The sequence below is a fragment of the Salmo salar genome, unplaced genomic scaffold (assembly GCF_905237065.1).
Source record: "Salmo salar unplaced genomic scaffold, Ssal_v3.1, whole genome shotgun sequence".
Classification (NCBI taxonomy): domain Eukaryota; kingdom Metazoa; phylum Chordata; class Actinopteri; order Salmoniformes; family Salmonidae; genus Salmo; species Salmo salar.
The window spans coordinates 600,381-618,382 of NW_025547958.1; the positions used below are offsets into that span (position 1 = coordinate 600,381).

General features: G+C 42.6%; 1 protein-coding gene across 1 annotated transcript in view; it reads right to left on the reverse strand.

The window, feature by feature from the left end:
* The window catches only part of LOC123732527 (uncharacterized), a 55,738-nt gene extending 38,159 nt beyond the window's left edge, over nt 1–17,579 (reverse strand). Inside the window, exons 1-5 of the mRNA XM_045711746.1 lie at nt 17,346–17,579; nt 6,795–7,151; nt 2,429–2,713; nt 761–874; nt 162–281 (exon numbers count right to left, since the gene is read on the reverse strand). Of these exons, the coding sequence (XP_045567702.1) occupies nt 162–281; nt 761–874; nt 2,429–2,713; nt 6,795–7,151; nt 17,346–17,535 (1,066 nt within the window). The 5' untranslated portion in view covers nt 17,536–17,579. The remainder of the gene's footprint in view (nt 1–161; nt 282–760; nt 875–2,428; nt 2,714–6,794; nt 7,152–17,345) is intronic.
* Nucleotides 17,580–18,002: the final 423 nt, after the last annotated feature.

Here is an 18,002-nt window from a genome sequence, read left to right on the forward strand (position 1 = left end):
CACAACAGCATGTGAAATTTATTGTCAATCAGTGTTGCTTCCTAACTGGACAGTTTGATTTCACAGAAGTGTGATTGACTTGGAGTTACATTGTGTTGTTTAAGTGTTCCCTTTATTTTTTTAAGCAGTATAGTATAGTAATATAGTAAAGTAGTATATACCTTCAGTATGTTTTCTCCACATGTAGACACCAAAGACACCAGCTGAAGCTGCAAGAAGTCCAACAGCTGCTAGTAGTAGACCAACAATCAACCCTAATTGTAATTTAGGAAACACATCATCTGAAACAGAGAAGCCATGTCAAACCATTACAACACCACAACATATATACTGTACAGGAAGTAAAGCAGAATTTATAAATACAGTACAACTGAACAGACCAATAAGGTCATCCCTTAGGAAACACCTAATCTGAAACAGAGAAGCCATGTCAAACTGGTCACCCGTCAGAGCCTGGTTCCTCTGGTCTACCCAGTACAGCCAGTAGAGGACTGGTCACCCCTCAGAGCCTGGTTCCTCTCTACCCAGTACAGCCAGTAGAGGACTGGTCATCCCTCAGAGCCTGGTTCCTCTGGTCTACCCAGTAAAGCCAGTAGAGGACCAGTCACCCCTCAGAGCCTGGTTCCTCTGGTCTACCCAGTACAGCCAGTAGAGGACTGGTCACCCCTCAGAGCCTGGTTTATCTCTACCCAGTACAGCCAGTAGAGGACTCTTAATGATGAGACATCAAGTACCAGTCAGACATCAAGGTTAAACTCACCTTCATTATGTTTGCTCAACATGTAGACACCAACTAAAGCTGCAATAACTCCAACAGCTGCTGCTATTAGTAGACCAACAATCAACCCTACTTGTGATTTAGGAAACACGTCATCTGAAACAGAGAAGCCATGTCAAACCATTACAACAACACTGCATATATACTGTACAGGAAGTAAAGCATCATTTATAAATACAGTACTACTGAAAACAGACCAATAAGGTCATCCCTTAGGAAACACGTCATCTGAAACAGAGAAGTCATGTCAAACCATTACAACAACACTACATATATACTGTACAGGAAGGAAAGCATCCTCTGGTCTACCCAGTACAGCCAGTAGAGGACTGGTCACCCCTTAGAGCCTGGTTCCTCTCTACCCAGTACAGCCAGTAGAGGACTGGTCACCCCTCAGAGCCTGGTTCCTATAGTCTACCAGGTACAGCCAGTAGAGGACTGGTCACCCCTCAGAGCCTGGTTATTCTGGTATACCCAGTACAGCCAGTAGAGGACTGGTCACCCCTCAGAGCCTGGTTCCTCTGGTCTACCAGGTACAGCCAGTAGAGGACTGGTCACCCCTCAGAGCCTGGTTATTCTGGTCTACCCAGTACAGCCAGTAGAGGACTGGTCACCCCTCAGAGCCTGGTTCCTCTGGTCTACCAGGTACAGCCAGTAGAGGACTGGTCACCCCTCAGAGCCTGGTTCCTCTGGTCTACCAGGTACAGCCAGTAGAGGACTTGACACCCCTCAGAGCCTGGTTCCTCTGGTCTACCCAGTACAGTCAGTAGAGGACTGGTCACCCCTCAGAGCCTGGTTCCTCTGGTCTACCCAGTACAGCCAGTAGAGGACTCTTAATGATGAGACATCAAGGACCATTCAGACATCAAGGTTAAACTCACCTTCGGTATGTTTAATATCTCTGACTGAGTGTAACGCCCTGGCCATAGAGAGGGTTTTTTTGTTCTTTATTTTGGTTAGGCCAGGGTGTTACATTGGGTGGGCGTTCTATGTTCCTTTTTCTATGTTTTTGTATTTCTTTGTTTTGGGCCGTGTGTGGCTCCCAATCAGGCACAGCTGAAGCTCGTTGTTGCTGATTGGGAGTTACACATAAGGAGCATGTTTTTCCTTTCGGTTTTGTGGGTAATTGTTTCTGTCATTGTGTTTCACCTGACAGGACTGTTTGGCTGTCAGTTTATTGTTTTGTAGTTGTATAGTGTTCCGTTTGAATTAAATATGATGAACACTAACTCTGCTGCATTTTGGTTCACTCTCTCTTCAGACAGCCGTTACACTGAGGGACTCTTAATGATGAGACATCAAGGACCAGTCAGAGATCAAGGTTAAACTCACCTTCAGTATATTTTATCCACATGTAGAAACTAATAGCTGAAGCTGCAAGAAATGCAACATCTGCTGCTATTAGACCAACAATCAACCCTACGTGTGATTTAGGAAACACGTCATCTGAAACAGAGAAGCCATGTCAAACCATTACAACACCTACATATATACTGTACAGGAAGTAAAGCATCATTTATAAATACAGTACTACTGAAAACAGACCAATCAGGTCATCCCTTAGGAAACCGTCCTCCACTAACTAGTCTAACTAACTAGTCTAACTAACAAGAGGTCTCAGGTATTTGGGTTAACCAATGAAGACCTCACCTGGGACATGAATCTCTGTCTCCTTCAGGTGGTTGATCTCCTTCTGGTGAACTCTACAGGTGAACCTGTTGGTGTCAGTCTGGTCCACGGTGACATGTCGTCTCACAGAGTAGAGGCACTCTGAGTCCCTGTGTCTCTCTGGAGGTCCATCAGCAGGGAGGATGGTTCCAGAACTGTCCAGCCACTCCATCTCAGGTTCAGGAAACCAGCCTCCAGACTCACACTTCAGGACCACCCCCCAGTCTTTAGTTCCATCAATAGATATCACTGGCTGAGATACAGCACCTACACAGATACCAGATAAAACAGATCACTGGCTGAGATACAGCACCTACACAGATACAAGATAAACCAGATCACTGGCTGAGATACAGCACCTACACAGATACAAGATAAAACAAATCACTGGCTGAGATACAGCACCTACACAGATACAAGATAAAACAGATCACTGGCTGAGAAAGTATTTTCCCCCTTTCTAATTTTCTCTACTTTTGCATATTTTTGATACTGAATGTTATCAGATTTTCAACCAAAACCTGATATTAGATCAGAGGAACCTGATATTAGATCAGAGGGAACCTGATATTAGATCAGAGGGAACCTGATATTAGATCAGAGGAACCTGATATTAGATCAGAGGGAACCTGATATTAGATCAGAGGAACCTGATATTAGATCAGAGGAACCTGATATTAGATCAGAGGAACCTGATATTAGATCAGAGGGAACCTGATATTAGATCAGAGGAACCTGATATTAGATCAGAGGAACCTGATATTAGATCAGAGGGAACCTGATATTAGATCAGAGGAACCTGATATTAGATCAGAGGAACCTGATATTAGATCAGAGGAACCTGATATTAGATCAGAGGAACCTGATATTAGATCAGGGGAACCTGATATTAGATAAAGGGAACCTGATATTAGATCAGAGGGAACCTGATATTAGATCAGAGGAACCTGATATTAGATCAGGGGAACCTGATATTAGATAAAGGGAACCTGATATTAGATCAGAGGAACCTGATATTAGATCAGAGGAACCTGATATTAGATCAGAGGAACCTGATATTAGATCAAGGGAACCTGATATTAGATCAGAGGAACCTGATATTAGATCAGAGGGAACCTGATATTAGATCAGAGGAACCTGATATTAGATCAGGGGAACCTGATATTAGATCAGAGGAACCTGATATTAGATCAGAGGGAACCTGATATTAGATAAAGGGAACCTGATATTAGATCAGAGGGAACCTGATATTAGATAAAGGGAACCTGATATTAGATCAGAGGGAACCTGATATTAGATCAGAGGAACCTGATATTAGATCAGAGGAACCTGATATTAGATCAGAGGAACCTGATATTAGATCAGAGGAACCTGATATTAGATCAGAGGAAACCTGATATTAGATCAGAGGAATCTGATATTAGATCAGAGGAACCTGATATTAGATCAGAGGAACCTGATATTAGATCAAGGGAACCTGATATTAGATCAGAGGAACCTGATATTAGATCAGAGGGAACCTGATATTAGATCAGAGGAACCTGATATTAGATCAGAGGAACCTGATATTAGATAAAGGGAACCTGATATTAGATCAGAGGGACCTGAGTTTACAACAAACAAAAAAACTATACTTATCTTATTTAATTAAAACAGTTATTCAACACCCAATTCCCCTGTGTGAAAAAGTAATTTCCACCTTACACTCAATAACTGGTTTTGCCACCTTTACCTGCAATGAGCAAATGCTTCCTGTAGTTGTTGATCAGTCTCTCACATCGCTGTGGAGGAGTTTTGGCCCACTATTGCATGCAGAACTACTAACTCAGCGACATTTGTGGGTTTCCAAGCATGAACTGTTCGTTTCAAGTCCTGCCTCTACATCTCAATTGGGATTAGGTCTGGACTTTGACTAGGCCATTCAATTCCAGCAGCATGGTAGAGTGTCTAGTGTTGGTTACCAATCTAACAGCAGCATGGTAGAGTGTCTAGTGTTGGTTACCAATCTAACAGCAGCATGGTAGAGTGTCTAGTGTTGGTTACCAATCTAACAGCAGCATGGTAGAGTGTCTAGTGTTGGTTACCAATCTAACAGCAGCATGGTAGAGTGTCTAGTGTTGGTTACCAATCTAACAGCAGCATGGTAGAGTGTCTAGTGTTGGTTACCAATCTAACAGCAGCATGGTAGAGTGTCTAGTGTTGGTTACCAATCTAACAGCAGCATGGTAGAGTGTCTAGTGTTGGTTACCAATCTAACAGCAGCATGGTAGAGTGTCTAGTGTTGGTTACCAATCTAACAGCAGCATGGTAGAGTGGCAGTTATACAGTTATACAGTGGTGTTAAAATCCCAACCCTCCCCTGATACATCCCTCTGAGTCCACCCCTCTCTTTATCCATGTCTTGTTTAGTCTGATGTCTCTGAGTCCACCCCTCTCTTTATTCATGTCTTGTTTAGTCTGATGTCTCTGAGTCCACCTCTCTCTTTATCCATGTAAAACCCAGTTGGGATGAAATGGAAAGCGAGCCAGGCCTAATCGACCCAACATCAGTGCCTGACCTCGTGGTTGGATTGGAAGCAAGTCCCCACAACAATGTTCCATCATCTAGTGGAAAGCCTTCCCAGAAGAGTGGAGGCTGTTATAGCAGCAAAGGGGACCAACTCCATATTAATGACCCTGATTTTGGAATGAGATTTTCAATGAGCAGGTGTCCACATACTTTTGGTCATGTAGTGTTTCTACCTAATGTTAGATAATAGCAGGTGTCCACATACTTTTGGTCATGTAGTGTATAAATCTCATGATTCAATGATTATTATTATGAGTAAGTAGTGTGTCTGTGTGTGTGTCTGTGTCTGTGTGTGCATTGTCATGTTTTTAAGGTTTGCTCAATATCTGAGGCAGGGTTGATGAGCAGGTAGTGATGATGCTGGTTTTGATAAGTGACTATCTGAGGCAGGGTTGATGAGCAGGTAGTGATGATGCTGGTTTTGATAAGTGACTATCTGAGGCAGGGTTGATGAGCAGGTAGTGATGATGCTGGTTTTGATAAGTGACTATCTGAGGCAGGGTTGATGAGCAGGTAGTGATGATGCTGGTTTTGATAAGTGAATATCTGAGGCAGGGTTGATGAGCAGGTAGTGGTGATGCTGGTTTTGATAAGTGACTATCTGAGGCAGGGTTGATGAGCAGGTAGTGATGATGCTGGTTTTGATAAGTGACTATCTGAGGCAGGGTTGCTTTCTTGATCTTGACCATTAGTTAGATTTTCTCTGCATTTAGGACCAATTTGATCTGAAAGAGGTGATGATGACAACAAACACTTCCTGCTATTTGAGAAATGCCTAGTCAACAACATTCAACACTTCCTGCTATTTGAGACATACCTAATCAACAACATTAAACACTTCCTGCTATTTGAGAAATACCTAGTCAACATTAAACACTTCCTGCTATTTGAGACATACCTAGTCAACAACATTAAACAATTCCTGCTATTTGAGAAATACCTAGTCAAAAACATTAAACACTTCCTGGTCTAGTGTGGGATCAGGGTTATAGATGATGTCCCATCTTCATATAGATGGACATTTGCATCAGAAATGTTTTCACACAAGTTATTACAATAACGGCCCAAGAACAGAACCCTGCAGCACTCCAGTATTAACAGAAAGATGGTCAGAAGTCATGAACAGAACCCTGCAGCACTCCAGTATTAACAGAAAGATGGTCAGAAGTCATGAACAGAACCCTGCAGCACTCCAGTATTAACAGAAAGATGGTCAGAAGTCATGAACAGAACCCTGCAGCACTCCAGTATTAACAGAAAGATGGTCAGAAGTCATGAACAGAACCCTGCAGCACTCCTGTATTAACAGAAAGATGGTCAGAAGTCATGCCATCAACCTGAATATTGTGATCTAACACTGAGATAATCATTAAACCAGCAACAGCTTTACTTGAAAGACATCAATAATTCACTGTGTCAAAAGCCTTGGACAAATCAATTAACAAAGCAGCACAACGCTGTTGACTATACAATACATTCTCTATAGCATGTATCCCTATCAGTACATAGTAACTACTGTGAGTCAATAGTAGGTAGTAGGAATATTAGGACACTACAACAGGTAGTAGGAATATTGGGACACAGGCAGTGTGACAGTGTGGGAGGTTTGGATGTGTGAGGAGTGTGTTGTAAAGGCTGTGTGCTGAGCAGCTGAATACATGAACTATAACAGAGGAAGGAATGATGAGGGAGGAAGACATGTTGATATTTTCGCAGCCAATCATTTAGCCAGATTTACCAATACAACCTCTGATCACATCTCCAGTATTCATGACTCACCAACAAAGAGTTGAACGGTGGTGTTCTTCACCTGGCTGGTCAGTGTTGGAATGAAGCACCTGTAGCTTCCAGCATCAGAGAGAGTAACTCTGGTCAGCTTTAAGGAGACGTTGCCGTTCTTCAGTTCTTCATTAAACACTGATGTCCTATTCCTGTAGGATGGAGACTGGTCCACATTGGAGTCTCGACCATCACTGTAACGATGGACGACTTCTGATTTCAGGTTCAATCTTGTCCACCTCACTACCATGTTCTCAGCATTGACATTGGGTTTCAGGGAACATGGTAGAATGATGTCATCACCAGCTAAGGCAACGACTGGGTCAGCCGGTCCAACAACCTGAACCTCAGACGACCCTGGAGAAAAACAGATGACACACAGTTAAAGATACCTGGTAACTTCCTGTTGTTTGATGGATTCTGGCCCACATGACCCCACTCATTCCTATGTGAAGCCTCAATAGTGCATTGAAGCCAAATTAACTCGGTTAAAATGGCGTCTCATGTGGGAGCTTTATGTAGACAGTTTGAGATACTCCCACTGTAGCTCAGTTGGTAGAGCATGGCGCTTGCAATGCCAGGGTTGTGGGTTGGATTCCCATGGGGGGCCAGTATGTAAAAATGTAATAAAAATGTATGCACTCTACTGTAAATCGCTCTGGATAAGAGTGTCTGCTAAATGACTAAAATGTAAATGTTATACTCCAGGAAGTGACGTTACAGGCTAGCTCAGTGCTGCCCCCTCTCATTAAGTAAGTCAAGTTGGAGGCCACCTGGGGTACTGCAGGCTGCCATTAGAAACTATACACTGAGTTAACAAAGCATTATGAACACCTGCTCTTTCCATGACAGACTGACCAGGTGAATCCAGGTTCTCATTTAAGTTCTCATTTACAACTGCGACCTGGCCAAGATAAAGCAAAGCAGTGCGACAAAAACAACACAGAGTTACACATTGAATAAACAAGCGTACAGTCAATAACACAATCGGAAAAAAGAAAGTCTATATACAGTGTGTGCAAACGGCGTGAGGAGGTAAGGCAATAAATAGGCCAAAGAAATGAAATTAAATTTGTCCCGCTCCCATACAGTCCTCAATGCGCTACACTTCAATTCACAGCAAGTCAAACAGTGATGCATTGTCCCACACACCCCTCATCCCAGACAGTACATTGTCCCACACACCCTCACCCCAGACAGTACATTGTCCCACACCCCTCACCACAGACAGTACATTGCCCCCCACCCCCACACACACAAGCCAGCCAGTGTTAACAAACTATAATCTTCCTGTATTCTGTTTCAATCTAAATGCATTCTGCCTAGTGGAGCTGTTGAGTTTGGACTATTCAGACTATTTAAATCTCATTAGAAATTATGTGGTGTTTTGATGTAATGTTATACTAAGATATTATATTTGATAATGTTATGCTAAGCTATTATATTTGATAATGTTATGCTAAGCTATTATATTTGATAATGTTATGCTAAGCTATTATATTTGATAATGTTATGCTAAGCTATTATATTTGATAATGCTATGCTAAGCTATTATATTTGATAATGCTATGCTAAGCTATTATATTTGATAATGTTATGCTAAGCTATTATATTTGATAAAGTTATACTAAGCTATTATATTTAATAATGTTATGCTAAGTTATTATATTTCATAATTTTATGCTAAGCTATTGTATTTGATGTTATATTAAGCTATTATATTTGATAATGTTATACTAAGCTATTATATTTGATAATGTTAAGCTAAGCTATTATATTTGATAATGTTATGCTAAGCTATTATATTTGTTAATGTTATGCTAAGCTATTATATTTGATAATGTTATACTAAGCTATTATATTTGATAATGTTGTACTAAGCTATTATATTTGATAATGTTAAGCTAAGCTATTATATTTGATAATGTTATGCTAAGCTATTATATTTGATAATGTTGTACTAAGCTATTATATTTGATAATGTTAAGCTAAGCTATTATATTTGATAATGTTATGCTAAGCTAATATATTTGTTAATGTTATGCTAAGCTATTATATTTGATAATGTTATGCTAAGCTAATATATTTGATAATGTTGTCCTAAGCTATTAAATTTGATAATGTTGTACTAAGCTATTATATTTGATAATGTTATGCTAAGCTATTATATTTGATAATGTTGTACTAAGCTATTATATTTGATAATGTTATGCTAAGCTATTATATTTGATAATGTTGTACTAAGCTATTATATTTGATAATGTTATGCTAAGCTATTATATTTGATAAAGTTATACTAAGCTATTATATTTAATAATGTTATGCTAAGTTATTATATTTCATAATTTTATGCTAAGCTATTGTATTTGATGTTATATTAAGCTATTATATTTGATAATGTTATACTAAGCTATTATATTTGATAATGTTAAGCTAAGCTATTATATTTGATAATGTTATGCTAAGCTATTATATTTGTTAATGTTATGCTAAGCTATTATATTTGATAATGTTATACTAAGCTATTATATTTGATAATGTTGCACTAAGCTATTATATTTGATAATGTTAAGCTAAGCTATTATATTTGATAATGTTATGCTAAGCTATTATATTTGATAATGTTGTACTAAGCTATTATATTTGATAATGTTAAGCTAAGCTATTATATTTGATAATGTTATGCTAAGCTAATATATTTGTTAATGTTATGCTAAGCTATTATATTTGATAATGTTATGCTAAGCTATTATATTTGATAATGTTGTCCTAAGCTATTAAATTTGATAATGTTGTACTAAGCTATTATATTTGATAATGTTATGCTAAGCTATTATATTTGATAATGTTGTACTAAGCTATTATATTTGATACTGTTATGCTAAGCTATTATGTTTGATAATGCTATGCTAAGCTATTAAATTTGATAATGCTATGCTAAGCTATTATATTTGATAATGTTATGCTAAGCTATTATATATGATAAAGTTATGCTAAGCTATTATATTTGATAATGTTATACTAAGCTATTATATTTGATAATGTTGTACTAAGCTATTATATTTGATAATGTTATGCTAAGCTATTATATTTGATAGTGTTATGCATTTGAGACCCGTCATTCAGAGCAGTTTGTTAACAATAAATAAAACGGTCTCTTTTTATCTCCAAAATGCGTTTAAAAAAAATACAAAGAGTAGGGGTTGGTAATATTCTCTAGTTGCGCTGTGAAAAATGTAATTATATATAGATTTTTATATACATTTTCAAAAATAAATAAAAACCTGTTTTCGCTTTGTCATTATGGGGTATTGTGTACAGATTGATGAGAATATGTTTATTTTTTAAATACATTTTCGAATAAGGCTGTAACGTAACAAAATGTGGAACAAGTCAAGGGGTCTGAAAACACTGGATCATTAACTACAGAAATTAATGTAGCAACTGCAGATTGCCACTTTAATGGACAGCAGGTTCTTTATCAATAGTCAACTGCATCCATTACCAAGGTGCTGTGGTACAACACTTCATAATACACCTGTTGTATCAGCTGGAACAACACTTCATAATACACCTGTTGTATCAGCTGGAACAACACTTCATAATACACCTGTTGTATCAGCTGGAACAACACTTCATAATACACCTGTTGTATCAGCTGGAACAACACTTCATAATACACCTGTTGTATCAGCTGGAACAACACTTCATAATACACCTGTTGTATCAGCTGGAACAACACTTCATATAACACCTGTTGTATCAGCTGGAACAACAGTTCATAATACACCTGCTACTCTCTGTTATTATCTATGCACAGTCACTTTAAAAACTCTAACTCCATGTACATACTACCTCAATTACTTCGACTAACTGGTGCCCCCGCACATTGACGCTCTACCGGTACCCCTTGTATATAGTCTCCACATTGACTCTGTACTGGTACCCCCTGTAGATAGTCTCCACATTGACTCTGTACTGGTACACCCTGTAGATAGTCTCCACATTGACTCTGTAACGGTACCCCTTGTATATAGCCTCCACGTTGACTTTGTACTGGTACCCCCTGTATATAGTCTCCACATTGACTCTTTACTGGTACCAACCTGTATATAGCCTCCACATTGACTCTTTACTGGTACCAACCTGTATATAGCCTCCACATTCACTCTGTACCGGTACCCCCTGAATATAGTCTCCACATTGACTCTGTACCGGTACCCCCTGTATATTACCTATTTGTGAGATGATGGGATGCTATGTAATAATGATAAAGTGAGAAGTGGTGCCGGGAGAACAAACTATCCCTCAACGTGATCAAGACAAAGGAGATGATTGTGGACTACAGGAAAAGAGGACCGAGCATGGCCCCATTCTCATCGAAGAGGCTGTAGTGGAGCAGGTTGAGAGCTTCAAGTTCCTTGGTGTCCACATCACTAACAAACTAACATGGTCCAAGCACACCAATACAGTCGTGAAGAAGGGCACGACAAAACCTATTCCCCCTCAGGTGACTGAAAAGATTTGGCATGGGTTCTCAATCCTCAAAAGATTCTACAGCTGCACCACCGAGAGCATCCTGACTGGTTGCATCACTGTCTGGTACGGCAACTGCTCGGCCTCTGACCTCAAGGCTCTACAGAGGGTAGTGCGTACGGCCCAGTACATTACTGGGGCCAAGCTTCCTGCCATCCAGGACCTCTGTACCAGGCGGTTTCAGAGGAAGGCCCTAAAATTGTCAAAGACTCCAGCCACCCCAGTCATAGAGTGTTCTCTCTGCTACCGCACGGCAAGCGGTACCGGAATGCCAAGTGTAGGTCCAAGAGGCTTCTAAACAGCTTCTACCCCCAAGACATAAGACCCCTGAACTTCTAATCAAATGGCTACCGAGACTATTTGCATTGCCCCCCCACCCCTCTTCTACGCTGCTGCTACTCTCTGTTATTATCTATGCACAGCCACTTTAATAACTCTACCTACATGTACATACTACCTCAATTACCTCGACTAACTGGTGCCCCCGCACATTGACTCTGTACCGGTACCCCCTGTCATGACGTTGCCCTCTTTGGACACAGCGAGCACCATCTCTCTCTGTCTCCTACACCCAGGCTGCTGTGGTCAGAGAGGTCATAAATTCCTGGAGGAGATTATATCCTCATGGCCACAGTATAGAGAGAGTGAGTTTTCATAGAGAGAACAAAGGAATTTCTTCCAGAACTGGAGGTCCGAACAATATTTATGTTCTGGAGAATGTATAAAAGATCGGTGAAGAATCGCAAGTACATCTCTTAAAAGAAGTAGGGGAAATCCAAACGCGGATCACGTTAAGATATCCAGCCAATCGCAATTGACTGGATATCGATGTCTCATTCGATTTAACTAACAAGTGAAATTGCCAGATTTACCTTTTCAAGTGGATCTTTTAAATAATTTACATTTAAGTCATTTAGCAGACGCTCTTATCCAGAGCGACTTACAAATTGGTGCATTCACCTTATGATATCCAGTGGAACAACCACTTTACAATAGTGCATCTAAATCTTTTAGGGGGGGGGGGGGTTAGGAGGATTACTTTATCCTATCCTAGGTATTCCTTAAAGAGGTGGGGTTTCAGGTGTCTCCGGAAGGTGGTGATTGACTCCGCTGTCCTGGCGTCGTGAGGGAGCTTGTTCCACCATTGGGGTGCCAGAGAAGCGAACAGTTTTGACTGGGCTGAGCGGGAACTGTGCTTCCTCAGAGGTAGGGAGGCGAGCAGGCCAGAGGTGGATGAACGCAGTGCCCTTGTTTGGGTGTAGGGCCTGATCAGAGCCTGAAGGTACGGAGGTGCCGTTCCCCTTCACAGCTCCGTAGGCAAGCACCATGGTCTTGTAGCGGATGCGAGCTTCAACTGGAAGCCAGTGGAGAGAGCGGAGGAGCGGGGTGGCGTGAGAGAACTTGGGAAGGTTGAACACCAGACGGGCTGCGGCGTTCTGGATGAGTTGTAGGGGTTTAATGGCACAGGCAGGGAGCCCAGCCAACAGCGAGTTGCAGTAATCCAGACGGGAGATGACAAGTGCCTGGATTAGGACCTGCGCCGCTTCCTGTGTGAGGCAGGGTCGTACTCTGCGAATGTTGTAGAGCATGAACCTACAGGATTGGGTCACCGCCTTGATGTTAGTGGAGAACGACAGGGTGTTGTCCAGGGTCACGCCAAGGTTCTTGGCACTCTGGGAGGAGGACACAATGGAGTTGTCAACCGTGATGGCGAGATCATGGAAAGGGCAGTCCTTCCCGGGAGGAAGAGCAGCTCTGTCTTGCCGAGGTTCAGCTTGAGGTGGTGATCCGTCATCCACACTGATATGTCTGCCAGACATGCAGAGATGTGATTCGCCACCTGGTTATCAGAAGGGGGAAAGGAGAAGATGAATTGTGTGTCGTCTGCATAGCAATGATAGGAGAGGCCATGTGAGGATATGACAGAGCCAAGTGACTTGGTGTATAGCGAGAATAGGAGAGGGCCTAGAACAGAGCCCTGGGGGACACCAGTGGTGAGAGCACGTGGTGCGGAGACAGATTCTCGCCACGCCACCTGGTAGGAGCGCCCTGTCAGGTAGGACGCAATCCAACTGTGGGCCGCGCCGGAGATGCCCAACTCGGAGAGGGTGGAGAGGAGGATCTGATGGTTCACAGTATCAAAGGCAGCCGATAGGTCTAGAAGGATGAGAGCAGAGGAGAGAGAGTTAGCTTTAGCAGTGCGGAGCGCCTCCGTGACACAGAGAAGAGCAGTCTCAGTTGAATGCCCAGTCTTGAAACCTGACTGATTTTAATCAAGAAGGTCATTCTGAGAGAGATAGCAAGAGAGCTGGCCAAGGACGGCACGTTCAAGAGTTTTGGAGAGAAAAGAAAGAAGGGATACTGGTCTGTAGTTGTTGACATCGGAGGGATCGAGTGTAGGTTTTTTCAGAAGGGGTGCAACTCTCGCTCTCTTAAAGACGGAAGGGACGTAGCCAGTGGTCAAGGATGAGTTGATGAGCGAGTTGAGGTAAGGGAGAAGGTCTCCGGATATGGTCTGGAGAAGAGAGGAGGGGATAGGGTCAAGCGGGCAGGTTGTTGGGCGGCCGGCCGTCACAAGACGCGAGATTTCATCTGGAGAGAGAGGGGAGAAAGAGGTCAAAGCACAGGGTAGGGCAGTATGAGCAGGACCTGCGGTGTCGTTTGACTTAGTAAACGAGGATCGGATGTCGTCGACCTTCTTTTCAAAGTGGTTTACGAAGTCATCCGCCGAGAGGGAGGGGGGGGGGAGGGGGAGGAGGATTCAGGAGGGAGGAGAAGGTGGCAAAGAGCTTCCTAGGGTTAGAGGCAGATGCTTGGAGTTTAGAGTGGTAGAAAGTGGCTTTAGCAGCAGAGACAGAAGAGGAAAATGTAGAGAGGAGGGAGTGAAAGGATGCCAGGTCCGCATGGAGGCGAGTTTTCCTCCATTTCCGCTCGGCTGCCTGGAGCCCTGTTCTGTGAGCTCGCAATGAGTCATCGAGCCACGGAGCAGGAGGGGAGGACCGAGCCGGCCTGGAGTATAGGGGACATAGAGAGTCAAAGGATGCAGAGAGGGAGGAGAGGAGGGTTGAGGAGGCAGAATCAGGAGATAGGTTGGAGAAGGTTTGAGCACAGGGAAGAGATGATAGGATGGAAGAGGAGAGAGTAGCAGGGGAGAGAGAGCGAAGGTTGGGACGGCGCAATACCATCCGAGTAGGGGCAGAGTGAGAAGTGTTGGATGAGAGCGAGAGGGAAAAGGATACAAGGTAGTGGTCGGAGACTTGGAGGGGAGTTGCAATGAGATTAGTGGAAGAACAGCATCTAGTAAAGATGAGGTCAAGCGTATTGCCTGCCTTGTGAGTAGGGGGGGAGGTGAGAGGGTGAGGTCAAAAGAGGAGAGGAGTGGAAAGAAGGAGGCAGAGAGGAATGAGTCAAAGGTAGACGTGGGGAGGTTAATGTCACCCAGAACTGTGAGAGGTTAGCCATCCTCAGGAAAGGAACTTATCAAGGCGTCAAGCTCATTGATGAACTCTCCAAGGGAACCTGGAGGGCGATAAATGATAAGGATGTTAAGCTTGAAAGGGCTAGTAACTGTGACAGCATGGAATTCAAAGGAGGCGATAGACAGATGGGTCAGGGGAGAAAGAGAGAATGTCCACTTGGGAGAGATGAGGATCCCAGTGCCACCACCCCGCTGGCCAGAAGCTCTCGGGGTGTGCGAGAACACGTGGGCAGACGAGGAGAGAGCAGTAGGAGTAGCAGTGTTATCTGTGGTAATCCATGTTTCCGTCAGCGCCAGGAAGTCGAGGGACTGGAGGGTAGCATAGGCTGAGATGAACTCTGCCTTGTTGGCCGCAGACCGGCAGTTCCAGAGGCTGCCGGAGACCTGGAACTCCACGTGGGTCGTGCGTGCTGGGACCACCAGGTTAGAGTGGCAGCGGCCACGCGGTGTGAAGCGTTTGTATGGCCTGTGCAGAGGGGAGAGAACAGGGATAGACAGACACATAGTTGACAGGCTACAGAAGAGGCTACGCTAATGCAAAGGAGATTGGAATGACAAGTGGACTACACGTCTCGAATGTTCAGAAAGTTAAGCTTACGTTGCAAAAATCTTATTGACTAAAATGATTAAAATGATACAGTACTGTTGGCTGGTGAAGTAGGCTAGCTAGCAGTGGCTGCGTTGTTGACTTTGTTTGAAAGTGTCGCTGGCTAGGTAACCTCGATAGTTTCAGTGCTACACCTTATCATAATACAAAGGCAACTATGTAGCTAGCTAACATAACACTAATCAAGACGTTCCTTTATAATGTATTTCGTTTCTACAATGCTGCTCGTCGGTAGTAGTTAGCTAGGTTTGGAAATGGCGTCGCGGGGGACGAAAATAGCTGGCCAGCTAACCTCGATAATTACTCTAAACTACACAATTATCAAACTATGACAAAGACAACTTATTGACTAAAATGACTAAAATGATACAGTACTGCTGGCTGGTAAAGTAGGATAGCTAGCAGTGGCTGCGTTGTTGACTTTGTTTGAAAGTGTAGCTGGCTAGGTAACCTCGATAGTTTCAGTGCTACACCTTAATATCCAAATACAATGAGACAAGATGAACTCTTTCCACATTAATTTAGATGAAGCAAAGCTCTCAGGTTAATTTAAAGTTTAATTCCCAGATAGCCTATACAGGTTTGATTTATCATAAATAGATTAATCAGTAAAATCTGCTTTTGCACAATCAATCAGTCCCACCTCCAGCGGGAATCCCACATTCCTCATCTCCTTGTTACTATATCTACTGTTTGTTATGCATTTCTGTGAATTGGTTAGTAATAAATGATTTTAAGACAATTGATGTATGGATGACTCATAGTGAAGGCTGAGTTCGTGCAGATAACCAACAATTTACGACGTTTGGAATGAGACTAACGTAAATAATAATTCATTAATTCGAAGACTAATTGATCAGATATTAAAATATCTGAAAGTTATAATTTTCCTAATATAAACTTTGTAATCTGAATATTTTCCTTGGTGCCCTGACTTCCTAGTTAATTACAGTTACATGATTAATTAGTTTAATCGCGTAATAATAATTACAGAGTGTCACGGTTTTCGTTGTGTTGAGGAAAGGAGGACCAAAATGCAGCGGGATTGTGGACACTCATGTTTATTACTGATAAAACATGTAAGGTATCCACTTGAAACGAAACAAAACAATAAACAATGCTCTCAACGGTAACAGTGTGGCAGGCTCAAACGAATGGTGCACACAACAATCTCCCACAAAACACAAATACAAACACACCCTCATATATGGGATTCTCAATCAAAGGCAAATAGACAACACCTGCCTTCAATTGAGAGTCCCAACCCCAATGAACCCAAACATAGAAACAGACACACTAGACTAAACATAGAATACATGAAAATCAAACAGTGCCCAAAAACCCCAAATCAACTGCCTTAACACAAACACAACACCCCTAACCACTTAAAACAAATACACTCTGCCACGTCCTGACCAAACTACAATACCAATTAACCCTTATACTGGCCAGGACATGACACAGAGAGTTATTTGATAAATAAGTCTTCAGTTTTAATGATGCCAAAGACACGACACAGTGCAGCCAGTAGAGGACTGGTCACCCCTCAGAGCCTGGTTCCTCTCTTCCCAGTACAGCCAGTAGAGGACTGGTCACCCCTCAGAGCCTGGTTCCTCTCTTCCCAGTACAGCCAGTAGAGGACTGGTCACCCCTCAGAGCCTGGTTCCTCTCTACCCAGTACAGCCAGTGGAGGTTTAATATCTCTGACTGAGGGACTCTTAATGATGAGACATCAAGGACCAGTCAGAGATCAAGGTTAAACTCACCTTTAATATGTTTTATCAACATGTAGACAAAAGCTGCAAGAACATCATTTATAAATACTACTGACAACAGACCAATAAGGTCATCCCCTAAGAAACCGTCCTCCACAAACAAGTCTAACTAACAAGGTGTCTCAGGTATTTGGGTTAACCAATGAAGACCTCACCTGGGACATGAATCTCTGTCTCCTTCATGTGGTTGATCTCCTGCTGTTGAACTCTACAGGTGAACCTGTTGGTGTCAGTCTGGTTCACGGTGACATGTCGTCTCACAGTGTAGAGGCCCTCTGAGTCCCTGTGTCTCTCTGGAGGTCCATCAGCAGGGAGGATGGTTCCAGAACTGTCCAGCCACTCCATCTCAGGTTCAGGAAACCAGCCTCCAGACTCACACCTCAGGACCACCCCCAGTCTTTGGTTCCATCAATAGATATCACTGGCTGGGATACAGCACCTACAGATACAAGATAAAACAGATCACTGGCTGAGATACAGCACCTACACAGATACAAGATAAAACAGATCACTGGCTGATACACATCACCAAAAAAACGAACATGGTCCAAACATACCAAGACAGTCATGAAGAGGGCAAGACAAAACCTATAACCCCTCAGGAAACTAAAAAGATTTGCCATGGGTCCTCAGATCCTGAAAAGGTTTTACAGCTGCACCATCAAGAGCATCCTGACTGGTTGCATCACTGCCTGGTATGGCAACTGCTCGGCATCTGACCGCAAGGCACTACAGAGGGTAGTGCGTACGACCAAGTACGTTACTGGGGCCAAGCTTCCTGCCATCCAGGACCTCTTTACCAGGTGGTGTCA